This window comes from Alexandromys fortis, unplaced genomic scaffold (assembly GCF_014885135.2).
Source record: "Alexandromys fortis isolate MF-2015 unplaced genomic scaffold, M_Fortis_MF-2015_v1.1 scaffold_27, whole genome shotgun sequence".
Lineage (NCBI taxonomy): Eukaryota > Metazoa > Chordata > Mammalia > Rodentia > Cricetidae > Alexandromys > Alexandromys fortis.
This window is the reverse complement of record NW_026067952.1, coordinates 11,759,547-11,786,704: the sequence shown is the minus strand read 5'-3', so window position 1 is coordinate 11,786,704 and position 27,158 is coordinate 11,759,547. Positions and strand designations below refer to the sequence as shown.

Below are 27,158 nucleotides of genomic sequence, written 5' to 3'. Positions count from 1 at the left end.
AAAAAAAAAAAAAAAAAAAAAAAAAAAAGTTAAAAATATTTAAAAAGCAAAAATGTGACCTTGAATCTTCTTGGTTGAATTTTACATTTATACTTTAAAATTTTATATGGTATATATTTTTAAATTGTCACACTGTTTAAGATCTATTTTGATTAATACAAACTTCAGTTGGCAACAGAGTGAAGCCAACTCTCCTTCACAAGAAGGACTCAGGCTTCACTTGGTTGCCGCTGCCTTCCCAAGGACACTGGGCTTAGGAGTAGGCACCTGGGCTACAGGACATCATTCCCAAAGGTTTCTCCCATCACCTCTCACTCACTTGGCTTCCTGTCACCACTGGGCTGGGGACCAGAGACAATTGATTATGAGGGCTGTATTTCCAGAGGTCCCATCAATAGAAGGTGGAGGAGAGCCAGCTCAGGAAAAAGGCGACACTTGGTCTGATGTCTGTTCTTCCAGGCACTCTTTTCCTGGCTCCACCTCCAATGGCTGTTTCTCTCTGAGTCCATTCATTGGAGACATCTGAAAACCCCACTGGACTAGATGTAAAGGGAGGGAGTCAGCATGCCGTTCTGTCACCTGGTACTGCAGGAGGCATCTGAAAGGGGCAATGGCTTACTAAGGAAGACACAACTACACTGGACCTTCTGCTCTCTCTATATATCTCTTCCAGCCTGGCTATATTCTGTTAAGCCATTGGCCGAAAGCAGTTTCTTTATTCATTAACCAATAAAAGCAACACATACACAGAACGACTTCCCACATCAGATCTCTGTAAGTTCGAGGCCAGTCTGGTCTACAGAGCAAGTTCCAGGACAGCCATGGCTACACAGAGAAACCCTGTTTTGAAAAAAAGGAAGTTTGTAAAGAATGAAGAGAGAAAGAAAGGAAAGAAATTCTAAAGTCTCCCAGGTAAAAGTCAGCCTCTGTAAGTTTAGAGCAGATCAAGTTCCTGTAGTGGGAAGAAATGACAGAATTTAGAGACCCAGAGAAGCTGGAAGGCAATAAGCAAGGTCCAGGATCGATCAGTCAATATTTGCACAGCATTCAGAACCTGTGTCCCTGGCTTTTCTCCCGAAGTTCTAGTGGAAGACTCAGCCAGAATCAATGGAATCAGGCGAGAGGATTATGGGAGAAGGAGGGGTTCTGAGAGTTTCTGAAAGCAAGCTGTGGTGAAGGGTAAAGCTACGCTCAAACAGAAAGGGGACCGACCACAAAGGGAGGGCGTAAGGGTGACATGAACCTAAAAGCCTCACAAAGATATCACCCTCAACCCGAATGAAGTCCACAGCAGGCATTATGACTCACACCTGTAGCTCTGGCACTCAGAAGGCTTAGGCAGGAGGATTGCCATGAGTTCAAGGCCAACCTCCAACTAGAACTAACAGAACAGAAGTGGTAACACACATCTTTAATCCCAGGTGAGGAGGAGGCACGTGGATCTCTGTGAGTCCAAGGCTAGTCTGGTCTACTTAGCAAATTCCAGAACAACCTAGAGCTACACAAGAGAGGGACCCTGGCCTGCCGGTGGTGGCGCACGCCTTTAATCCCAGCACTCGGGAGGCAGAGGCAGGCGGATCTCTGTGAGTTCGAGACCAGCCTGGTCTACAAGAGCTAGTTCCAGGACAGGCTCCAAAAACCACAGAGAAACCCTGTCTTGAAAAACCAAAGAGAGAGAGAGAGAGAGAGAGAGAGAGAGAGAGAGAGAGAGAGAGAGAGCCTGTCTTAGAAAGAAAACAATAAATATCCCAGGTCTGCACACAGATCAGGTCTAGCACCTTCAATGCCACCTTTAAGAATTGCTGTCCACAGAGCAAATTGCTGAGAACAAAATAAATGTTTGCCTGCAGGGGCAGCGGGAAAAGCGGTCATCTACCTTCACCACGACACAATGAAGCTGTTAAAGAACAAGACAGAACTATATGCATAATTAGGGACCTGCTTCCAAATTATACTATTAAACTTATTTATTTTATGCGTATGTGTGTTTGGCCTACACCTGTCTGTGTGCCACATGTGTGCATGGTGCCCACAGAGGCCAGAAGAGGGTGTTGGATTCCTTGAACCTGGAGTTACAGCTGTGATCCCCCTTATTATTATGTTAAAAAGAAAAGAGAAAAAATGTCAAGGCAGACTTGGTGGCATGTTGCTGACTAACCCTTTACTCTGTGTGAAGATGTGTCCCTGTGATTGCAGGGAGAGGTTCAGGGACTTCTGGGGACAGAAAGAACTCAGGGAAAAAGAAAGGTTCCGGGATTGCTAGCCAGACTCGGAGGAAGCAGCATGAGCAATATGGAGAGACAAGGTACAACAGAATGTAGATTTAAAAATATGGGTTAATTTAAGTTATAGGAGCTGGTTAGGAACAAGCCCAAGCTAAGGCTGAGCTTTCATAATTAATAGTAAGTCTCTGTGTCATTACTTGTGAGCTGGTGGTCCCGACGAAGAAGCTTGTCTACAGTGGCACAGGCCGTAATCCTGGCTACTCAGGAAACTGAAGCAAGGGGCATAAAAGTTCAAGACCATCCTAGGCAACTTACAAACCCTATCTTCTAAAACAATTTCATGGGCTGGAGAGATGACTGGCAGCTAAGAGTCTCTTCTTCCAGGAGACCTGAGCTCAGTTCTCACCACCCATATCAGGTGGCTTACAAGGTTTACACCTGCCTATAACTCCAGCTCCAAGGGATCCAGCAGGCCTCCCTCCATGCACATCAGGCATGCACATGGCATATATTCACACACACACACACACACACACACACACACACACACACACACACACACGAACCTTAAAAGTAAATACATTTCAAATTGTGTATGTAGTGCACTATGACTTGTGTTTACAGGGAAGAGATCATCTTTTTTGTTTTTTTGAGATAGGGTTTCTTTTTGTAGGTCTGGCTGTCCTGGAACTCACTCTGAAGACCGAGTTGCCCCCAAACTCACAGAGATCTGCCTGCCTCTGGCCCTGAGTGCTGGGATTAAAGGTGTGTGCCACCATTGCCCGGCCATCATTTAATCATGTACGTGTCTGCATATGCAGAGGATTTTTCTGCCAGGTCTCATGAGGGCAGTCTCCTCTAACAAGCGGGCGTACATGGTAAGGCACTGGTGGCAGAGAGAAATAAGCCTATCCCTTTCGTTCTTTGAGATTTGGAACCATGTGGTAGCCTATTTGTTTATTTAGAGGCAGTGTCTCCTACGGCACAGACTGACCTTAAACACACTAGGCATCTGAGGATGACCTTACAGAGCCTTCTGCCAGATCCATCTCCCCCCAATTGTTGAAAGTTCAGGTGTGTGCCACCACAGAGGGCCTCAGAAGCCATTTCTGCTCAACCCACAGATTCATCAGGGTAGCAGTCACTACCCTGCTCCATTGTCTAACACTTGATCTCTGCCACCTCCTAAGCACTAGCTTTTTGGAGTTGGAAGACAGGTTTTCAGGTAACCCAGAATGCAAACATTCTACCACAGTGCAGGCTGAGGAAACTGCGAGAAGGAACCCAGTAAAGCAGCACTCCTCCATGGCCTCGGCGTCAGCTCCTGCCTCCAGGTTCCTACCCTGCTTGAGTTCCTGTCCTGACTCACTTTGGTGATGAACAGCAATGCTGAAATATAAGCTGAATATGCTCTTTCTTCCCCAACTTGCTATTTGGTCATGGTGTTTTGTTGCAGCAACAGAAACTCTAAGCCAACCCTCTTTGAAATCCTTCCATCTATAAGTTGTCTTGGTTCATGGTTTTCATCACAGCAAAGGACAAAAAGGTGCTTTTCACACTCAGGCTTCGCAACCCTGAGTTTATTTATTTATTTATTTATTTATTTATTTATTTATTTATTTTGGTTTTTCGAGACAGGGTTTCTCTGTAGCTTTGGTGCCTGTCCTGGAACTAGCTCTTGTAGACCAGGCAGGCCTCAAACTCCCAGAGATCCGCCTGCCTCTGCCTCCCGAGTGCTGGGATTAAAGGCCTGCGTCACCACCGACCTGCGCGACCCTGAGTTTAACCTCTAACGCCCAGCTAAAAGTAAAAGGACACGACAGGTGGATTAATCCCAGAACTCGGGAGGCAGAGGCAGGCAGATCTCTGTGAGTTTGAGGCCAGCCTGGTCTACAGAGCGAGTTCCAGGACAGCTAGGGCTACACAGAGAAACCCTGTCTCTAAAAACAAAACAAAAAGTAGAACAGAACCAACTCTGCAACTCTGTCCTCTGCCCTCCACACAGGTATCATGGCACACATAATCCCCCCATTAGTAAATACAAAAATCCCTAAAGTGTTGCTGTTCACAGTCAGTGTAGATATGGGCCCGAGTGGCTGAACTTAGGACAGCATTTCCTCCCTTTCAGTCTTAGCTTCTTCAACACTAAAATAGAATAAAATAGAATGAATATATGATTTGCCAGATCCATGGCATAGACCTGTAATGGCAACTTGGTAGGCTGAGACAGCATAATTGAATATAGAAAGCCTGCCTGGGCTAGAGAGTGAGTTCAAGGCCAACATGGGCAGCTTTGGAAAAGGAAAAGAGAGAGCATAGTTAAGTGGTAAAGTGCTAGCCTAGTGTGCATGAGGCCCTGGGTTCTATTCCCCTCATACTGTCAATAAAATAATAATTTATTATAATCTACACTCGAGGGCTTCCTTTCTTTGACTCAGTCTCTAGCTTAAAGCAAGGGTTAAGGGAGAGAGAGGTGGGGAGTGACCAGCCTGCTCTCATCACAGTCTGGCTCATACCTGCGGTACACACTCAAGATCCCATGAGGGGCACGCCCAGGCTGACACATCTCCACCCCGTAAAGTTGAGGCCCCAAGCCTGTTCAGAGTCCTAGGGCATGGTAAGTGTAAGCCCAAGGTCTCGACAGGACACAAGGGTGACCTCTTGACTTCCAAGCCTAGTTGCCCATAAAATTAGGCAGATGCTCAGACCTGGAAGGGAGTTGAATCAGATAGGTTAGACGGGCATGGGCAGCTTCCAGTCCCATGGGTGTGAACTCACACACACATCTGTGCACATTTGAACGCAGATGGATGTCCACAGGAATGGCACTTTTGTCTGATTGGATGTAAAACTTCAGGGCAAACTCCCAGCATCACAGTCACTATTTTTGTAAAAGAGAGACTTGACAAGTATAGGTGTTTTGTCTGCAAGCATGTCTACATTCCTGGTGCCCACAGAGGCCATAAGGGGGCATCGTATACCCTGGAACTGGAGTTACAGATGGTTGTGAGCCACCTTGTGGGTGCTGGGAGTCAAACCTGGGTCCTCTGAAAGAGCAACAGTGCTTTTAAACGACTGAGCCATTTCTCTGGCTCCTTTTTCTTTATATGTTTATTTTGGCAGTGCTGGGATTGAAGCTAGGGCATCACATGTAGGGACAACTGCTCTATCACTAAGCCACAGTCCCCTTTTGATAGTTGCCAGGCTCAAGCCAGTGTCCCAGGTAGCCTGGAATTTGGCCTAGCAGTTTGAACATTGGGTACAGCCAATATTGGGAACAGGATCCAGGTCAATTACGGTACCAGAGTGTATGCCAAGAGCCCTGTTCTCTAGGCTTGGGGAACCAGAACTTTGTGCTCCAACCAAGATAGAGGATCCATGGGGCGACTCCTGTGCCAGACACCATAGCTTCAGGCTACAGCCACTAAGTCTTTGATTAGAACTCTTATATATCAGATCTGACATCTAACCTGATTGGGAAAATATGTAGACAAGACTCTATCCTTGGAACGTCAATCATTCACTTTTAAGATTTACACAGTCATCAATATTTGCTATTTTTAAAAATATTTTAAGATTTACTTTTATGTGTATAGATATTTCACCTACATGCATATCTGTTTACCACATTTACAATGCCTGAGGAAGCTAGAAGAGGGTGTTGAATCCTCTGAAGATAACAGACACTTGCTAGCTGCCATGCAGGTACTGGGAATCAAACTCAGTGCTCTTAACCACTGAGCCACCTCTCCAGCCCGATTTACTTGTTATTTAATTAATACAGGCTGGGGAGATGGTTCAGTGGTGAAGATGGCTCGAAGATCTTTTAAAAATACTTTAAATGAGCCCGGCGATGGTGGCGCACGCCTTTAATCCCAGCACTCGGGAGGCAGAGGCAGGCGGATCTCTGTGAGTTCGAGACCAGCCTGTCTACAGAGCTAGTTCCAGGACAGGCTCCAAAGCCACAGAGAAACCCTGTCTCGAAAAACCAAAAAATAAATAAATTAATTAATTAATTAAAAAAATACTTTAAATGAAGTGTATGGTTTTTTTGTTTGTTTGTTTTTAGTTTCATTTGTTTTGTTTTCTGAGACAGGGTTTTTCTGTGTAGCTCTGGCTGCCCTGGAACTCACTCTGTAGACCAGGCTGGCCTTGGACTCACAGAGACCCACCTGCCTCTGCCTCCCATGTGCTGGGATTAAAGGTGCACACCAACCAGCCTTTTTTTTTTTTTTTTAGTTATCTTCATTTTATGTGCATGGATGGATGTTTTGCTCACATGCACTGCTGCGTACCACATGCATGCCTGCTGCCTACAGAGGGCAGAAAGGTCATCAGATTCCCTGGAACTGGTGTTAAGATGGTTGTGAGGTGCTATGTGGATTCTGGGAGTCAAGCCTGGGTCCCCAGAAGACCATCCAGTGTGCTTAACTGCTGATCCATATCTCCAGCAAGATAAGACAAGACTATTTAATTTGTACAGTGCCTGCACACCAGAAGAGAACACTGGGTCCCATTATAGGTGGCTGTGAGCAACCGTGTGGGTGTTGGGAATTGAACTCAGGACCTCTGGAAGAACAGCCGGTATTCTCAACCATCTCTGCAGCCCTACCAGCCTGATGTTTTCATTTTTAATTGGGTCTCTCTCAGAGTATAGTGACACATGCCTTTAATTCCAATACTTGAGAGGCAGAGGCAGGTGGAGGCCAAGCCAGACTGATCTATATAGTGAGTTCCAGGCCAGCCAGAGTTACATGGTGAGACCGTCTCAGAAAACTGAGACACACACACACGCACACACAGAGCGAGGGCAGGGAGCCCATTTGTACACACTGACTCACAGTGTTGTCCAGGTTGTTCCTAGGCACTCAGCAGGCAGAACTACAGGTACAAGCCACACACTCAGCCACTTACCATCTATTGAGCAAACAGATGAGACTGTCCATCAAAGCCGTCGCGGGCACGTGAGTAGGGCAAGAGTGGCTTCCTCTGAGGAAGAGCGGAAGAATTTTGAAGACAGGAAAGAAGGTCAGAAAGGCACGAGGAAGGCAACTCAGGAAGAGGAAAGCACTTCAACACAATCATGGAGGTGAGAGGAGTTTTACCAGCATGTGGTGCACTGAGAAGAAGAAGAGGGTGCTGGAGAGAACCTGGTCTGGGTTGCGAAGAACAACAAATGTTGGTGGGACTGTGTGGGAATAGAATAGAAGGTTCTAGAGCAAACAAGTGGGGTGGCAGGAAGGACATGTCAGGGATTAGGTTGTCAGCAAGGTGGTCAACAGAGCGTATGGGATTAGTGGGAAGTGGCTATGCTAGGCAGAGGTTCAGGTTTGCACAAATGAGGGTACATTGGAAACCCTAGTGTAAGGAACACAGTGCCAACCACCTCCTCCCCGCAAGCCTCTGGGTATCATTTTCTGGCTCTGCCCTCTGCCTGGCAGGGCTCAGTCCTCTCTTAGGGCTTCCTGGCCAGGCTGGGCCAGGGTTCTTGAAATCACCAGAGCATGGAGCTCTGAACCAGCTCCTGCTGGTCAAATGGGCAGCTCTCCGAGTCAGATCTGTTCTGCTTAGAGATTCAGATGCTCTAGCCTGGAAATCCCCAGGACGGGAGTTTGAAGTTTCTCTCTAAATATCCCAGAGGCCACTGCACAAGCTGGGGCCTGGAACATTTGGCAGAATCTTGGAGATAAAGAACCTGGAAAAGTCTCTCTGTTAGCGCTAAGTTTGAATATATATCAGCAGAATTGATAGACTAAGGTCCAGAGTGGTCAACGACTTTTTTGGAATCTCACAGCTGAGACACAGGACCGGAAGCCGTATCTCTCTAGGGAGACTTTAGGATCTAGGAGTTCAGATCCTCTGGTGCAGGTAGAGTGATCCTGTGGGTTCAGCACCTGACTCTGCCACTGAGTACAGCTGAACTACCCTGGGAAGTTAGTTAGATTCTCCTGGTCTGTTTCTTTAACTGTAAAAGGAGGATACTGCCTAACTTTGGGGGTTATTTTGAAGATTAAAAGCAGCAGAATGCTTGGCATATGGTAAGTGTTCAATGTCAGCTGGCGATTTGGCAGAAGCAATAGTAGGTGCCCCCTTCTCGCCCCATTTCCTCTCTCCGAGTCTCCTGCCTTTCAACTCCCGGACCTACCAAGTGCTGGAATTACCTGCTCGTGCCTGTGTTCTGTGTTTCCATATGTAAACCAGGACCAACAATCACTGTCCTGTCACTGCTCTGTCCTGTTCCGGTAGCAACGTGGACGAAATAAGGTGTGTTTAAGTAAACGGTCTGGGGCTGAGCTGACTCCAGGTCAATGTTTATTCAGCTTAGAGCAATTTCTTTCCAAGGCCTCCTCTGGCCAAATTTCCCGTCAGCCCTACCAGCTCCCCGACACGCGCAGGTGCTCCTTTGTAACTGCGGAAGGGGAAAGGTCCGCTTTAGCCCAGCGAGGGAAAAAAAAAGATGGGGAAATAGAAAACGTGTAGGGATGACAGGAGACAGAAGAGGGAGAGCAGGCAAGGGCAGAGTGGGGAGCAGCAGTAAAGGACAAGGAGCGGGGTAAAAGGGACTTACAGACGGAGCGTAGTGGGGGTAGGGGTCCTCCTGTACCCCCAGGTACAGGCAGGCGAACGGATGTGCGGAGCACTGGGGCAAGGGAAAGAGCAAGGCTATGTGCAGAAAGAGCGGCGAGATCGAATCTTTGTGGAAGAATGGGGGGGTCGTCTTCAGTGCGAGGTTTGTGGGTGACTGGGGGCAGGGAATTCGGGCCGTCACCTCCACTCAGCCCGAGGTTCAGGGCGCAGATCCCGGGCTTCAGCCACCCGCTGGCGAACCGCGGAGGGGCGGGGAAAGAACATTCGACGCCTGCGATTGGCCGCCGCTCCACGGCCGCTGACGCGAGCGGGCGGGCCCCTTTGTGACGTCACAATCAGCTGTTGGAGCGTTCGGATTTGTGTCGTGAGCCCCGGCGCAGCGGCCGCAGCAGCTCCGGGCGTCCGACTGAGAGCCCTGCTGTCTCCCGGCCAGTCCCGGGTATGCGGTCCCGGCTGTGAGCACCGGCGCCCCGGGGACGCCCGGCCGCACAACTACCTCAGCGCACCGGTTGCCGGAGCTGCCCCAGGTGAGTCCCGACCGCGGGGCTGGGGGCTCCGTGCACCCCAGGACACGCCCTGCGCCCCCCTCTCCGGTTCTTTGTCTGTCTTCGCCCGCGGCCGCAGGAGCTGCGTTCTCGGCTCCCTATTGGTTGCCCCAAGCCGGTGGGCCGTGACGTCTCTTATTTGCATATGACATTGAGACGTCACCAAGGCCAGCCCCGCCTTCCAGGCTTGCTTGGGTGCTTGTCCTCTGGTGACCCGGTGGGCGCAGTGTCGAGCCCGGCCGAGGGTTGAGAGAGGTTGAAAGACTAGCGGCACCAGAGGGGACTCGGCGGTTTCCTGGGCTAATCTAGGGACTGGGGTCCTGCCTCTCACCTGCTTTTTCCTTGCGACCTGACGAAGGGTCGGACGGCACAGCCCGATCTAAGTTGAGAGTGTGGTAGGTGGATGAAGGAAGCTTCAGACTCCAGGTCTCTGAGACAGCACCAGATGGCAGTGGATGCCCTCTGTCTTCAGGCTCCGCCCCCCAACATAATAACATCCTTCTAATCCCTGACATGTGTGCAGAGCTTTAGTTGATGTCATTTTCAGCCTGCAAATAGTGAGGGTCTTAAAGCCCACTTCATGGAAGGAGAAACTGATAGCCAGAGAGACATAGCTTACTGGAGATCTCAGCCAATTAGAGTCACACTCAATGAGTGACAGGTTCCTTGGCTGTGGGCAAATGCATAGTACAAGCCCAGTTCAAATAACAAGCTATATATCTGCCCTATCTTGGGCCCAGCACCACCCCGATTTGATAGGGTGTCTGTCTTCTCGATTCTGGACATTTTTTCCAGGAGGTCTCTAAAGACTGGGTCCCTTTCAAGGCCCTGACCTTCTCTGCCTTTTCTCGACTTAGAACCCAATAAATTGCTGTAGAGCCCAATAAATTGCTGTCTCCCAGCTGTTTTGACCACAGAAAGGTGAGTCACTAGTTGCCTGCCTCCAGCTGTCTCCGGGGCAGATGTTGTTGAGAAGGACTTGGGAGTTCCCTCTATTGGCCTCTCATCACCTTGTCAGATCCCAAGCTGTCAGCTGGGAGGACCCAGACCTTCCCTAGTGCGGTGACTGTAGAGCTTCTGCCAGCTCCCGAGTCTGCTTCCAGAGGAGCAGAGAGAATGTGTCTTACTTTCCAAGTGAGTAGCTGTGGAGGCTGGATCTGGAGCCTCTTCCCAGGCTGGGGTTTGTTCAAGAATGGCCTGGGCTAGGGGTGACTTAGGGCTCAAGTGCTATTCTGGGCACAGCTGCTGTAGCATTGAGGGAAGGTTCTAACTGGAGCAGAGCCAGGAATCTGAGAACCAGGAAGCCAGCAGGCTAGGAAAGAAAACCCAGGAGGCTCTCCTAGTGATCGAGGGGGAGAGGGGTGGGCAGTCAGGGGTGGGCTGGTTGCTGCCATTTCTCCTGGCTGTCACTGACTCCTGTATGATCTCCACCAGCGAGCTGCTCTGCTCAGCCTCTCTTACCTCACTCAACATGTCAACAGTCGAGGCTCAGTGCAGGGCCAGACACAGTGGGAGCCCTGAGAAATGCATGCTGAAGCTGGAGGCCAGGGTCTCCACATCTTTCTGTGGACAGACAGGAGGGTGACAGCTGGAGCAAGGCACTTGTTTCATCTTCCTGCCTCTTGCGCACCCTTGTGTTCTTGGGTATTATCTCTTGAGGCTTTTCTGATTACATATACTTTGCACTGCCTCACCACCACTAAGCTGTAGCTTTTTGGATAGATTAAGGTTATCACTTTGAGGTCTCCATTTCTAGAACAGGGGACTTCCTTGTCTCGATTCAGGGAAGAGTCATCTGAAGGCTTGGGTCTTGGTCCAACCCTTGTGTTTATCCTTCCAGGCTCCTTGGATCTAACTACTTCCTTTTCCCATCATCTACCACCGACACGTCTTTCTAGGGCCTGCCTACCCAATATTCTCTGTCTTGGCAGAGATGCTGTCCTTGGACAGGAGTGTGGGGAAAGGGGGTTAGAGTGGGGGAGGGTCTGTAGGCATAGGCTCTTACACCTCATCTGGAATACCCTTTTGAGGGTTGCCTAGTCCCATGGTGAGATTGTTGCAAGAATTGTGCAGTTTCTTTTCAAACCACACAGGGTCCTATAACTTCTTGGTCCCTGGGGCCAAGATTGCTGCTTAGGAAATCTTGCTGAAATCTAAGATTTTTTTCCTAGAAAAATACACCTAGACACAGTCATAGTTATCAAGTTAAAAATGCCTAGACAGACATGCAGAAAAGACAGGAGTGGACTATAGTGATTATGGATGCCACCAGCTGTCTGGATTCAAATACTACCTGTGTCTTTTTACTAGCTGTGAGACTTTGGGCTTACCTTACCTCTCTGAGCTTTGTTTTCTTTTTCTCTTTCCTTTTCTGTTCCCTTTGACAGGATCTCATATAGCCAAGGACTGTTTATTTTATTTTTTTAGGTAGGGTCCCGTGTGGCTCAGACTGGCCTTACACTCACTATTTAGCCAAAGCAGAACTTGAGCTCCTGATGCTCTTGCCTCCACCGGCAAGGATGACAGATGCGGCTCATCACATCTGACTTTGAACTTTTTGATCCTTTTGTCTCTGTCTCCCAAGTACAAAGTTACAGGCTTGTACTTTCATACCTTGCTCCGATTCTATGCTTTGTTGTGAGGACTAGGTAAGGTAGAACAGATGAAGTCGCTTAGTATAGTACCTGGTGCATGAATGTTAATTTTATGATGGTTACAGTAAGGGCAGTTTCTTCCCTTGATGGAAATTTCCTATTTACTTTTCAAAGCCCAGCTTGGCTGTTCCATCCTCTAGAGACCTTCCCTGGCAAAGCCTGGTCATATATATCACTTCTTCCATATTCCCAAAGCAACCTGTAGTAATGGCAAGTTTATTAGCTTATTGGATGCTTACTGTGTCCTCAGGCACTGTTCTGAACACGTAGTGTTTAATTCTTATTAGGGGGCTACTGCTCTTGTTTGACAGACAAGAAATCAAAGATACAACAGTTTCCTAAATTCACATTGGAAAGTCTCCTGAGAGCAGAAAAGCACACACCAGAGCCTGCCCATTGCCTCTCCATTATCACTGCTCTGGGTGCTGGGGGCTGGAGTAGACTTTAGTCTGGTTCTGATGTCTTTCTATGCTTCCCAGGTTTTTGCACTGCCATAGGGCGCCCCCTTGAGGTTGCTTTACCCGCTGACCATGTTCCAGCGCTTTACCAGCCTTTTCTTCAGCACTCCTTCGCCTCCTGAAGACTCCAACTGCCCCGAGGCCTTCGTCTCAGAGGAGGATGAAGTGGATGGCTGGCTCATCATTGACCTGCAGGGTGAGGCCTGACTCAGGGGACCAGAACTCGGATTCCTGAACCTATGAAGGCACGCACCCTAAGGAAAGGAGGCCTTGCAATACGGAGGGGGAAGAGCTGTTTGGAAATTGGAGTCCCCCTAGGCTTAGTGGGTCATGAAATTGAGAGCATAGAGGTGAAGTAACACAGACCCTTCTCCTGAAAGCCTTGTCTGTCTCCTGATTTTGCTGGGGCTTACACCTGGGACCCCCTAGGGCAGCAGGGTATGAACCCTGGCCCTCAGGTGCTCTCTGAAGATGGTGGACAGGGCTGCAGGTCTGACTAACGATGCCCTTTCTCTCCCCATCCCGTGTCCGGTCTGTGTGTGTGTGTGTCCCACTCCCGCTGCTCCCTCTCCTCCGCATGACCCCCCTCACACCCTATAGACAACTACACAGCTCCCCCAAATCCTGGGGCCTCTCCTGCTCCCGCAGGCCGCCCTCCACCCGCACCCTCCTTGATGGACGAGAGCTGGTTTGTTACCCCTCCCGCCTGTTTTACTGCAGAGGGGCCCGGTCTTGGGCCGGCCCGCCTCCAGAGCAACCCCCTGGAGGACCTCCTCATTGAGCATCCCAGCATGTCCGTTTATGTCACCGGCAGCACCATTGTGCTGGAGTCTGGGCCACCTTCCCCCCACCCTGACGCTGCCTTGCCTGATCAGGACCTCAGCGATGGGTGAGTGGGTTGAAGGATGTTGAGACTGCCCGCCTAGCAGGGGTCACTGATGGGAGAGAGGCGTGGCCTTATAGCTAAGGTGGGACTTGGGAGAGTCTTAGCTCCAGGGGATTGGGACTGGCTTGAACTGCTAGACCAGGGTGCAGAGTGGGGCTTGTTTTGATTAGGGGTTCGATTTAGCTAAGAAACACCTCTAACTGGGATTGAGGGAAGAGTTGGTACCCTCAGTTAGGGCATCATATACTCTGCCCAGAAGAGACAGGGTGGGAGATACCAGCCCACTGTCCCCCTCTAACGTTTGGACTCTGTCCCTGCAGAGAGTTGGCGCCTGCCCGACGGGAGCCCAGGGCCCTGCACCATGCAGCTGCTGCTATGCCAGGGCGAGCTGGGCTGCTGGAAAAGGCCGGCCAGGTGCGGAGGCTGCAGAGGGCCCGGCAGCGGGCAGAGCGCCACGCCTTGAATGCTAAAGTGCTACAGCGGCAGAACCGCGCTCGGGAGAGTCGCTCGCGCCGGCCCAAGCACCAGGGCAGCTTCATTTACCAGCCGTGCCAGCGCCAGTTCAACTACTGAGCGCCCCTGCTGCACCTCGAATCCCGCGCAGTCTCCCGGTCCCATCTGCCTCTTCGGCAGCAGCCAGTGTGCTGCTCAAGGGGTGTCCAGGGTCCGCCTGCCTCCATCTGGATACCAGAAGCTCCCTCCTTCCTAAGTGTTTGAGGTGGGATGATGGCCCTCTACTCCCTGACTTCTCGGTTTCTGAACTAACTCACCTTCTAGCCTCTTTCATCCCGGGTCACTCTCCCCATCTGTTTCGGATTCTTCACGGTCACACTCCTACTCTGCCATGCTTCCTTTTCAGACCCCTGTGCTTGTCTCTCCTCCCTCACTTTTGTCCTCCTAGCCCACCCGCTTTCTAAGAGCCTCTCCCACCGTGACCTGCAGGGCGCATTCTCCACTTTGAGCTCCTCCTTTCCAAGACTTGCTCTTTTCCCTTAGGAATTACTCCCACTCCCGTTCCCTTTTTCCTTCCTGCCAATTCCCTCCCAATCCTGACCAGGTACAACCTGCCAGGCCTGGGCCATTGTTCTTACTCTGTAGGCAGGTGTCAGACACAGGGTTTTGATTTTAGCTCCTCCCCTTCGCCCCCCCCCCCCGGGGGGGCTGAGCTCCTTGGAGCTGCTTAGGCCTGGAAAGTTAAAGTATGTGGAGGAGGACAGTGAGTTGTAAGTTAGATGAGGTGAAGGGAGTGGAGGGAAACGGGCAGCCTATTGGGAGGTGCCGACAGGGACAGATGGGAGGAGAAATAGTAGTGAGCAGGGCATTGTGAGAGCAGGCATTGTGCTTGGTCAGAGGAGCTAATCCCTGGTGTGAGGCTTGAGCCTGGAGCCTGCCCCCATTTCCTTTCCTATAATCCTGAAATCTGTCCCCCTTCAGGAGCCCTTCCCTCCCCACCTCCCAGTGAGTCTGGATTTCGAAGGGCTTGTACCTTGTCACCTTACCTTGACATGCCACCCCAGGAGTAGAAGCTGGGTAAGGCCCTGACATCCTGGCCATCTTTGTTCATATGCCCAAGGTGCTAGAATTGGCTTAGGAGAGACACAGGCCAGAGGGCTTCCAGGCAGGGAAAAGGGTACATATCCCAAGAATGCAGAGGGATGATGCTGAAGGACAGTAACTTTGGGGTAAAGCCATCCCCAGACTGACAGCTCTGCCTTCACCTTGCCTCTGACCTTATATTTCATACTTTGCTCAATATGGCTGGCTAATTAAACACTCCTGGGTAGGAGGCCAGGAGCCTCACTATTCCAGTTCCCAAATTTTTCTTACAGAAGTTCAGGACCTTCAAGAGGCTTCTTAATGTTCTCCCTCAGGGCTCTTCCTTTCTGGGTGCCCTGTGGTCTCTCTTCCCTTTCTAGTTAACTATCTGGAGTTAAGGAATTCTTGGGTAGAGCACAGGGATGGGGTAGCCAGCTTCTCCCTTCTTGTGGTGGGGCTCAGACACCAGCAACAGCCTCTTGGGATGCCCCCAAGTTGTTTCCGATTCTTTCTAGCTGTCTTTTTTAAGTGTGTGCTCTTCCTTCCTCAAAACTTAGATTTCCTGTTACACATTAACACAGGTCTTCCCTTTCTCTTCAGCTCCAGGTTTCCGGGCCTCAGACCCAAACCGGGGTTGGAGAAAACTGCATTCCTATGAGGGTAAAAGTAGCTGCCCTCTCTGATGCTTTACCAGGCTCCATGTGGGGATGGGAGAGGGTGTCCCCAGGATGGGGACGGAGGAAGCCCTGCTACGGTCTCCTAGCCCAAGGATAAGCCAAACGCAAACTATAGCAGATCAAAACCTCACAGCAGCTTTTTAGGGCCCTAGTAGTTGATAACTTTGTTCCTGTCCCAAGTCCTTTACAACCCAGTACACTTACTCTTCCTGCTATCAGAAGGTCACTTCCCAGCCAGCTTAGGATCGTCAGCACTTCCAAGAGCTGAGACTCCCTCCAGCCCTTCTTGTCTATTTCTCACTGCCAGATGGGGTCTAGGCTCAGTCCTGGGCAAGTGCCCATGATCCTGCTGCTGTGGGAAGTTTGATAGGGCATTTGGCTCAACTTTCAAAAGGCCTCGCCTTTGCCCTGTATTTCTAGACGCTCCTGTAGTTCTAGAACCCTCCAATCTCTCATTTGACTGGTTGCAAGGCTTATTTTTCTTTTGTATTTTCTATAGATTCTGTAGCATTTGTGTGGCAATATTTTGTGTATAGGTTTCTTAAGAACCAACACTACTCAGTCTCCTGCTCGTCTGCCTCCTGAAGCATCAGACCTTGTCATACTGTATTGACTGTGTATGTGCCTTTCACCTTGAGCATGCTTCAGGATTTTTTTTTCTTAAACCACAGAACTTGAATACACAAGGGAACCAGAATTCACAAAGTCCTATGCAACCCTAGACAGGAGGAGGTTAGAGAGTCTGTCTTGACTGATGATTTCAGAGACCCTAGAGAAATTTGTACCAGTTTGTATTAATGTCAATACTACCAGCACTTTGCCAAAACTAAGGATGTCAGAGGGACCTGTTTCTAGAGTGAGTCCCAATTACATCAAAGGGCAACTTCCAGCTTTCTCCAATAAGTCTGAGTGGTTCTCTCGAGCTGGTGTCACTTTCTAACCTTTGCCAGTCTAGCCCCAGTAGGGCACTGTGTGTGTGTGAGTGCAGTTTGGTGCTGTTTTGGAGTATGCCTGCTCCCCAGCCTGGAACCCTCTGATCAACTTGCTGTGACCTATAATGTCTTAGGTGCAACAAGGACCCTACCAGAGCTCCTGGGTGGCTTTCAAGATCCATGTAGCTTTGTGTGAGGGGACTGAATGCAGACAAACCACAGCCTGTTCTAATACCTTCCTACCCTACCACCTAGTTCCAAATGGAACCAACAAGTTGAGTGCATCTCTGTTGGGTGTTTTGTGTTGAGACCGGCTGAAATGAAAAATCTTTGACTGACCATGTTGTGATGTGTCGACAGACTCAAGGACACAACCACCTCGACCTGGTCATGTGGCATGCCTGTGTATGTGTGTAACAGGATTCTGAATGTTAGATTGTAATGCTATTCCTGTATGGGAGAAAAAAAAATATAAACAAATAAAAATCTATTTAAAGCACATGCTTTCTGCCTGAGTTGAGCTAAACCTCTATATTATAGAAACACTATAATCTCAAGTATAGTCAAGGCAGAGGGTATTATTATTAGGCTGGCTTTGGCTCTGGTTTGTCATACAAGAGAGGAAGAGGGTAAATAAGTTCTCTGGAAAGAGACAATATAGGGTCTGACTCATAAACTGTTTTTAGAAGACCCTCTGAAGACACATATGAAGATATCTGAATTCCAGGAACGAGAGTGGAAATGCGACAGACCCGGGGCCATTCTTTTAGTCCCAAGTACTGGGTTACAGCAAGGACAAGGAGCTCCTACTGCACTTCAGAATCACACTAAGACAGCCGTGCTGGTCAGTCTGAGCACTCCTGAAGGGAGCGGCACAGGCACGAGGAGGCCATCTATGCTGCCGACAGCTTCTTGCCTCTAAAACTCAAACTGGTCTCAAACTTGATGTAGCTGAAGATGACCTTGAACTCGTGATTCTTTTTGGCTTTTTGAGGAAGGGTTTCTCTATAACAGCCCAGGCTGTCCTGAAACTCATTTTATAGATCAGGCTGGTCTCAAACTCACAGAGATACACTTGCCTCTGGGATTAAAGGCGAATGCCACCACCGTCCGGCTAACTTGTGATTCTTATGTCTCTGCTTCCCAAGCATTATGTTACAAGTGTGTGCCACCATACTTGGTGATAATTTGCAAACCAATGAAATTAGACATATATGCACACACACACACACACACACACACGTATATGAGATCTCCAGTATGCTGCTAAACAATTCTGGTTTGTTCAAAGCCAAAAATAAGTTGGGTGAGCAGTGCATTTTCCTCATCTTGCTGGGTGGGCATTTTAGGTGGGAGGTGTCTGAGTTACAAAGAAGGCTGTGTCTACTCATCTATGACCAAAAAGAAAACCTTGCTCACCCTTTCCAATAACATACTTTTAAGTTCTATGACAAAGACATTTATTTAACACGTTCAATATTTCACATTGTACAAACCCTTAGATTCTCTTTATTCACTGGTCCATTTCTACAACAAATACATCCAAAACACTATATAATAAAATTATTTACAACATTTCCAAATGACAAGATTGCTTTTTGCCCCACTACTGCTATTCACACACAGTACTTCCACAGCACAATACATCATTAGAAGATCTACAAATGTTCACCCTGTACTCTAGGCTGCTTAAGAAATGTGAAACTAATAACATTTATAATGGCATTAGCTTCTTTCAATACATGGCAACATTTTAGAAGCCTTGAACTTCATTTCGCAACACCAAAAGGGCTGCTCCCCGTTACACTTTATGAGACAGGTTTCAGGGACTAGGAAAAGGATCGAGTTATTAAAATGACTAACTGTACAGAAAGATTTAAAAAGTCACAGCTGAAAATTGCTCTTTGTAAAATTCACACACATTTACAAGTATCAAGTCATCTTCCAGCTTGCTTACTTGGATTTTCTTCGCTTGGATTGCACTGCACCAGTTATATCTGTGGGGAAAAGGAAGGACATGTTCAACGAAGGTAGCAGTGGTGGCTAGGTGTCAACAATGTCTTGATTTGACATAATTGAGCCCTTATTAGGCTCTAAATCAGTTTAACGGACACATGGTTTGAAAACAGCCACAGGCTTTTTGCTTGCTGTGGTAAGAGAGAGTGTCCCTGTATATCAGGGGCTGCCAACTGGGGAAATGTGATGAAGACCAACAAGATAGCTCAGTGAGTAAAAGCACTTGCTACCAAACCTGGCAACCCGAGTTCAATCCCTGGACCCCACATGGTGGAAAGAGAACCAACTGCCATGCGCGCCTTTATCATACTAGTTTGTGTGTATGTGCTTGGGCATGTGGAGGTCAGGGAACAATTTGGGAGTCGGTTCTTCTGCTGGTTCACTGTTACCTGCTTTATATCTACCCCACTTCCACCAACCTGATCCCTTACAAGCTGTACAATCAACTTCACAATCTCCCTCACCAACTCTCATCATTCACTGAAGCTACAGATACAACAACAGTGCTTTTGGTGAGAAGTCAGCCAGTGCCAGAAATCAGTCTTTGGCTCTCTTTCGTAGCCAAGCCATTATTCTGCAGTAAGGAACTCTTCTTGGTATGCTACAGCTAACGTCTAAGCGACACAACCTAGATCTTAGTCAGGGTCTACTGTGGCCCACATACATCAAGGCGTTGGAGGGCTGGGGTTACATAGCTCTAGTAGCAGATCACCTGCCTAGCATGTCTGAGGCCCTCAGCATCTACACTGCCCCCTCCCAAAAAAACAGCACATACACAAATGGAAGCATTTCAGAGCAGGTGACACCTCCCCCAATTCTGAAGGCTGCTGCACAGGTGGCACCTGAGTGATTTATACACAGTAACACTGACGTAAAAGGGAAAGACTGCTTTATGTTTTAATTCCTTTAACTTCCCTTATACATACCAATGTCTCAAGTCAAGCTACTCTTATCTCAGATTTAAATCATGTTTATTCAAAACTTTTCCTGTCTTCTATGGCACAGTACAGTAGTACCCTGAAGATCTGTAAATGTAAACATTTCTTTAAAATCTAATTAACTGAGCTGGGTGGTGGTGGCAGCCCACACCTTTAATCCCAGTAGTTGAGAGGCAGAGGCAGGCAGATCTCTTGAGTTTCTGAGTTTGAGACCAACCTGGCGAGTTCCAGGACAGGCTTCAAAGCTACAGAGAGAACTTGTCTTAAAAAACAAACAAACAACAACAACAACAAAAAAAAAACACAAAAAAATCTAACTGACTTATTTTTCATGTTGCTACATGATAGATATTTTAGTTTCAATACAAAATATTTTATCTCGGTGTTTTGGCATATATTTTGTAATTACATCTGTCACCTCAGCACCTGTAAGGTGCAGGCAAAGGGTCATCGTTGATATATACAGAGTCTTACTTAGTCTTGGGGTAACCCAACAATGTTTTAAATATCTCTCATCAAAGTAAACAATTGTTTCTCATTTATTATTTCAAAAGATGAATCAGATTCAAACATTTCTGGATGGAATGAATTTTTTTCATGCAACATTACCAAGTTCAGTGTTCTAAGCAAAATTGCGGTTTTTTTTTTTTATCGTAATATTCTGAAAATTCAGGCCACCAGAAACAGATGAGAAAAGCATTTACTGCTGTTCACTCTGGCCGCTGTCATGGAGGCTGATGTGGTTTTCTAAGAGGGACTAAGGCAGCAACTCCAAGCTTCTATTAGTGACAACTCTAGTATGTTTTCTCACTGGGTGGTCAGACTGCTCGTGCCATGAGGGGGAGTATCTCATATTTACAAACTAGAAAGACATTAATAATGGTGTTCTTTATTTTAATTTATATAAAAGAACTGAGTTTCACACAGCACACACAACTTCCCATAATCAACTACTTATTATACAAGGTCACTTTGCAGTTCAGGCTGCCTAGAACTCACTAGTGCAGGCTCTTTCCTCAGGCCCTCAAGTGCTGGGATGACTGGCATGGTCACTATCCTGTCCCTATAATCAACTCTTTATGTCCAATTTTCCACTGCAGCAAACTGGTTAGTTGGAGTGAAAATATACAGGGTTTTATCTTGACATTGTTTATCCTCAGAAAAATATCTGGGCTGGAAAATGTTTCGGTTGGTCAAGTGCTAGCTTGGCCAGCGTGAGAAGTTGACTTTAGATCCCCAGCACCCACATAAAAACCAGGACAGCGTTGCATGCTTGTAATCTCAGTGCTTGGAGGGAAAACACAGGCAACTCCCTAGAGCTTGCTGACCAGATAGCCTAAAACAATTAGCATGGTCTAAGTTCATTGACAGAGCACTGTCTCAAAAAAATAAGGTGGAGGGGCTAGAGAGATGGCTCAGCAGTTAAGAGCGACTGCTCTTTGAGAGGACCCAGGTTCAATTCCCAGCACCCACATGGCAGCCTACAACTGTCTGTAACTCCAGTTTCAGGGGTCCAACACCTTCACACAGACATACATGCAGGCAAAACACAAATGCAAGAGATAAAAATAAGGTGGAGAGTGAAATAGCTGATACACAACATTGACACCTGGCTTCCACATGTATGCACACAGGTGTACATACCTGAAAGAATATATATGCATATATGAAAATGAAAAAATTAAAAATCTATCAACTAGGTCAACTTTAGAAACATCTCCCTCATGTGTGAAGAATCAAATGGTGGCTGGATAAGGTGGTGTACACCTTTAAAGGGAGGAAGATTTCTCTGAGTTTGAGGGCTATATGGTCTATGTAGCAAGTTCCAGAACAGGCAGGACCCTGCCTTAAAAAAAAAAAATCAAATGATGTATCTGAGACTTGGACAGAGGGTAGGGAGAGAAGGATGAGCAACATCAGTCTCCACCCTTTTTATTCCCAAATCAATGAATTAGAATACTGCCTTTGAGTACAAATCAATGTATGAGGCCCTCAGTAAAGGTGGTGATATATTTTTTTATAAAATGTCTTTTAGTTTCACCCCCCGACAAAGACTGAACTTTTGGCTGACCTTACAGCAAAATTAATAATACCCCTTAAAGTAATTTAAGACTATTTACTTTTTATTTTGTTCTTTTGTTTTAAAGACAGGGTTTCTCTATATAACAGCCCTAGTTGTCCTCGACCTAGCTCTACAGACCAGGCTGGCCTCCAATTCAAAGAAATCCACTGCCTTTGTCTCCTGAGTGCTGGGATTAAAGGTGTGTCCACTTACTATTACACTGTGTACTCAGAATATTTAACTGGCCCTTAAGAAAACAATATAACAGCTGGGCGGTAGTGGGTGGCTCATACCTTTAATCCCAGCACTCCGGAGGCAGAGGCTGGTGGATCTCTGTGAGTTTGAGGTCAGACTGGTCTGCAAGAGCCAGTTCCAGGACAGGCCCCAAAACTACAGAGAAACCCTGTCTCGAAAAGAATCCATATCTTGAAAAACAACAACAACAACAACAACAAAAAAAAAAACAAAAACGAAGTAGAGCCAGTTGGTGGTGGAAGTGCACACCTTTAATCCAGCACTTGGGAAGCAGAGGTAGGTGGATCTCTGAGTTCTGGGCCAGCTGTTCTACAGAGTAAGTTCCAGGCCAGCCAGTGCCACAGAGAGAAATCCTGTCTCAGAAAACACCCGCCCCCCCAAACAAACAAAAAACACCACCAACAACTTAACCAATCTTACTATGCCTTGGGTTTCCCATGCAATCAGTTTTTACAACCTAAGATAAATGTATAGCTTTAATCTTAAGTACTCTTCTGTGCTATTGGCCCAGAATATGTGTGTATGTTCACGGCGTGGTAATCATTTGCTGAAAACAGCCAACAGGTTCAAAATCTTAAAACAAATACCCACCATAAGTGCTGCAAACATGTGGCTATAGGGTGATGATGTCTGTCTGCTGTATGGAGTGCTATGTAGTTAGGTGTGGTCAGGAAGGTGACTTCTTCCCTGGTAAAACCCTGTGAAGGATTTTTGTAAAGAACCCCTCGTTTCTTTCCCATGCCATGTTTCCTGTGCTGTTCAATAAATACAGAGGTAAGTCCTTTGTTATGGACAAGGACAACCACTGGGGCACAGATTCAGACTCGCACAATACACTGATTACAGACAGCCAGACACTACAGACAAAAGACAGGGAGAGAGATGGAGAATTCAAATTTGGGCTCACTCTTGATCAAATTAATCCAAGAGGAAGTGGCTTCATTTTCACTCTTAGTAAGATATTAATGTATTTTGTTGTTCTTTTAGGTTATCTTTTTAATGTATTAACCATGCAAGCAAACAAGTGACTTAGGCTAGAAACTGGAAAAAAAATCTTTTGAAGACTGGTGGGAATGATGAATGATACATCTTTATACTATCATGAGATATAAGATGTTTATTTTTTTTATTAAAGCTATACAGAGAAACCCCGTCTCTGTATAGCTGTCTCAAAAAAATGTTTATATTTGGAAACAGGGTCTTCTTATGTAGTCCAGGTTGACCTAGAACTTGCCTTATAACCTAGTCAGGCCTCGAATGTATGACCTTTCTCCCTCAATCTCTTAAGTGTTGGTATTAGAAGCATGTACCAAAATGCTAAAATGCTGTGGCACAGGCCTTTAACCCTAGCACTTGGGAGGTAGAGAGAGGTAGATGAATCTGTGAGTTCGTGACTATCAGGCCAGCTAGATACATAGTGAGGTCCTGTTGCAAACAACAAACAAACAAACAAAAAATCCCAAATATAAAATAAAATTTCCTTTTTATTTCACCAGATTTTGAAGTCTCTATCATATTCCCTGTAGGATTTGGGGAACTACTCTGGACCACAGAGAAAGGTCATTTTCCACTTCTGTAAATATGTCTGAAAAGATCAGGTCATTTTTATCCTTTGTGGTTCAATTTGTATCCCTTCCAAATGCTACTACTGTTTCTACCACCCAGCACAATGAGAATGAAGAAGCAAGTACTCTATCACTGATCCACACTCACAGACTTTTGTTAATTTTAGAACAATTGTATGTGTAATGATGTTTTGACTACATTTATATCTGTGTACCACATTCATGCAGTGTCCATATAAGCCAGAAGAGAGTATTGGATGCCCTGGGACTGGAGTTATAGAGCTGCCATGTGGGTGCTGGGAATAGAATGTTGTTGGTCTTCCAGAAGAACAATCAGTGGTCTTCCATTTCTCCAGTTCCCCATTGAAAGTACTGATTCTGCAGTAAGATATTTCTATGATTCAGGTGCCTAACATTATACATGCCTCCATGGCAAGTGTGTTACTTTTAAGGTCTCTGTCCTATCTACACATAACTGGTAGGTCTGTGGCTCCCTTCTAGGGGCTCTCTGTGCAGCATTATGACATTTCTTGCTGGTAACAGCTGAGTCCTTGTATCAGCGTCTGATGCCACTGCAACAGAATCTGCCCTCACAATGGGAGAATTTTTGTTTGCTTTTTTGAGAAAGAGTGTCCCGTAGCCCAGGCTGGCCTCAAGCTTGTTCTGTAACTGAGGATGAAATTAAACTACTGGTCATCTTGCCTCTGCCTCCTAAGTGCTGGATTTATAGACTGCGCCATTACGCTTACATTTTAAGACTGGAATGTAAGGCCAGCATCTATGAAAACTAAGGAGTTGCCAGAGAGGTAGCAGGAAATGACTAAGCACTCTGAATCATGGAAGTCAAGAACAATTAATTAAAAAAATAAACAGTAGGGTTAGGGGATTAAGCTCAGTTGGTAGAGTACTTGCCTTGCATCAACTAGGCCATGGGTTCATTCCCCAAAACAGAAGAAAAAAAATAGAAAAGAACAGAATACTATCTTAGTCGGGTGGCTCACATCTATAATCTCAGAATTTGGGAGGCTAAGGTAGAAGGATTGGCAAAATTTCATGTGTAATCTGGGCTATAGAGTAAGATTCTATCTCAAAACAATTCCCCTTTCCCAGATTAGAGACAGTTTTCAATAGAGAGAACTGGTAATGTGAAGCTGAGGTCATAAAAGAAGCTATTAGAGGCACCGATGGAGGCACTAGGCTTCGAGTTGAAGATGGTCACTGCTGTCACAGCCGTCTACTTAGATTAATACCTCGGTAGTGTAAATGGAGAATTCTATTTTTTTTCTATGAAGATGTGAGAGCCCCTACTAAGATAGAGCAGAGAATACTGTGATAGAGGTTTAAAAAGTATGGAAAAGTCAAGTATAATGGTGAATGCCTCTAACCCCAGCACTCAGGAGGCTGAGGCATAGGTCTGAGAGTTGAGGGAAACACGATTACATAAGAAGACAAAGGGGGATAATGTAACAGACAGTATGTAGAAAAGGTACTTAACTTCAGAAAAGAAGCTAGGCCATATTCAGGATTTAACTGAAGTGAATGATTGTGAGCTTTCTAGTGTGTAGATGTATGTTTTTGACACAGGACCTCAAACTCCCTATGTAGTTACTAAGGACCCTTAAGCTCACCCTCCACCTCACTAGTGCCACAATTACAGGTGGCACACACATTTTAAACACAAATTTAAAATGAGACCAACCTAAGTTCTTTATTCTTTTTATTGTTCTTGTGTCCACAAAGAAAACACACAGGCTAATGGACGGACAGTGAACAAAGGACAAGACCAGAGGAGAAAACAAACTGGCTTGACAGACGAGGACGGAGGGTGAAATCCTCCCTGCTGTGATGAGGACCCAATCTTTTAATCACCCCCACCCTGCTCCCAAAGCATCCAAGCCCCACTGCTAACCTTTTGTAGAGCTGGAGGCTGAAGCAGGCCGAGAGGATCGTTTTCGATGTCCATTTTCCACGCTCTCAGAAGCCACAGTCGGCTCCTCAGTTCGAGAGTTTCTTCGGCTCGGGGTTTTGGACTTCTCAACTATCTCTTTTGGCTCACTGCTGACAGAGGGAAGTAGCAAGTTTTTAAGAAGATTAAGGGCATCAAGACACATAAAAAGGGGGGCTGGAGAGATGGCTCAGTGGTTAAGAGCATTGCCTGCTCTTCCAAAGGTTCTGAGTTCAATTCCTGGCAACCACATGGTGGCTCACAACCATCTATAATGGGGTCTGGTGCCATCTTCTGGCCTGCAGGCATACACACAGACAGAATATTGTATACATAATAAATAAATATTTAAAAAAAAGACACATAAAAAGGGACTCTAAGTACAGTTTCATTCAAAAAAGTAGGAGATAATTAGCAGCTAGTCAGGCCAGGGATACAGTTCAATCTATTGAGATGTACAAGTCCTGGGTTTGATCCCCAGCACTGTAAACAACAAAAACAAAACAAACCAGTCATTATAGATAGAAATGAGACAATGCTATTAAAAACTTAAAAAGCAAGTCTAACTGATTACATCAGAAAAATAAAATAGGTCGAGTGGTGATGGTGCATATCTTCAATCCCAATACTTGGGAAGCAGAGCTGGAGGCCAGCTTGTCTACAGAGTAAGTTCAAAAGAAAAAGAAAGCACAATGCGATTGTGGGAAAGCAGGTGAGAGACATAAAGACCTGCAACAGCCCTCTATAAACCCTCACTTATTTCCCTTCAAACATTGTGTAAAAAAATTTCAGCAATAACATGTTCTTAATAAATGTTTGAAAATCTCTACTAGCCCCAAATAGTATCTAAAATCTAGGTAAGGTGGCACATGCCTTTAATTCCAACATCTGAGTGGTAGAGGCAGGCTGATCATTGTGAGTTTGAAGCCAGCTTGATCTATACAGTGAATTCTAGTCTAGCCAGAGTATTATTAAGAGATCCTGTCTCAAAAGAAATTAATTATTTGGGGGGTTACTAGGCAAATTTGAGCATATGCTTGTATTAGATAGTAGTATAGTACATTATCTAAGTAACAGGAACACATTCATCATCCACTGCAGATAGGCTGAATGCCCCAGCTCCAACCCTGGCATTTTAGCAGGCAACTATTAAAAATTGGTAATACTGTTATTAAAGACACAGGAACAAAAACATTTTCATATACTTCTGATGGAGTATAAATTGTGTAATCCAAAGATTTTCAATAAGGAGTATTGGGATCAGTAAAATACATTCCCAACTTTGGACACGTGTTTTCACTGTTGCAGTATGGGAAGTATGCCACTGGCATCTTTGGGTAAACATTCTATGATACAAAGGCAGCACCTTATTATAATTATCTGACCCACAAGTCAGTAATGTTGAGGTGGGAAAACATGGCGTAACTCCATTTCTAGGTGCCCGAAGAAATCAATTTTAAAACATACGTGTGGGGTGGGTGCGGGGGCAATGGCTGGCTGGACTCATATTGTATGCAGCTCAGACAGGCTTGGAACTTGGAATATGTAGCCAAATCTGGTTTTGGACTCAAGGCAATCCTTCTTCCTTTGTTTCCTAAGTGTTGTGATTATACCTATGAATTTCTATAACTCACTGTAAAGAAATCCTTTTATATAGCTTTAATTATAACTAACAATGTCAAAATTATCTAAGTAGTAGGAATATATTCACAATCTATTGCAGATATACTGAATGTCTCAACTCTAACCCTGGAACTTTAGTCAGAAAAGATCTAAGATTGGTACTGTTTAAAGACACAGGGGCAAATTTACAGAAGATACAAAAATGCCTAATAATAATAATTAATTATGGCGCATATATGCAGTCTTAAAATAT

General features: G+C 46.3%; 2 protein-coding genes across 12 annotated transcripts in view; one reads left to right on the top strand and one right to left on the bottom strand.

Annotated features, from left to right (window-relative positions):
* Positions 1-7,190: 7,190 nt before the first annotated feature.
* On the top strand, positions 7,191-17,000 carry Tp53inp2 (tumor protein p53 inducible nuclear protein 2). Of its 4 annotated transcripts, none has more exons than XM_050151137.1 (4): positions 7,191-7,314; positions 12,492-12,666; positions 13,071-13,359; positions 13,677-17,000. In XM_050151137.1, exons 2-4 carry the CDS (start codon positions 12,543-12,545, stop codon positions 13,927-13,929), a joined length of 666 nt encoding a protein of 221 aa, XP_050007094.1. In that variant the 5' UTR covers positions 7,191-7,314; positions 12,492-12,542; the 3' UTR covers positions 13,930-17,000. The 4 variants fall into 4 exon arrangements, with proteins under 4 accessions (XP_050007094.1, XP_050007097.1, XP_050007093.1 ...); XM_050151140.1 differs by lacking the exon at positions 7,191-7,314 and adding an exon at positions 7,996-9,340 and having other exon boundaries at positions 13,191-13,359; XM_050151136.1 differs by lacking the exon at positions 7,191-7,314 and adding an exon at positions 8,002-9,340.
* Positions 17,001-17,944: 944 nt separating this feature from the next.
* Positions 17,945-27,158, bottom strand: part of Ncoa6 (nuclear receptor coactivator 6) — a 95,896-nt gene continuing 86,682 nt past the window's right edge. For 7 of the 8 annotated variants that reach the window (XM_050150714.1, XM_050150709.1, XM_050150708.1 and 4 more), the window contains 2 exons: positions 25,247-25,395; positions 17,945-18,498 (listed from right to left, as the gene is read on the bottom strand). In XM_050150714.1, coding sequence (XP_050006671.1) covers positions 18,455-18,498; positions 25,247-25,395 — 193 coding nt within the window. In that variant the 3' untranslated portion in view covers positions 17,945-18,454. The remainder of the gene's footprint in view (positions 18,499-25,246; positions 25,396-27,158) is intronic. The other variant, XM_050150710.1, reaches the window with a different exon arrangement.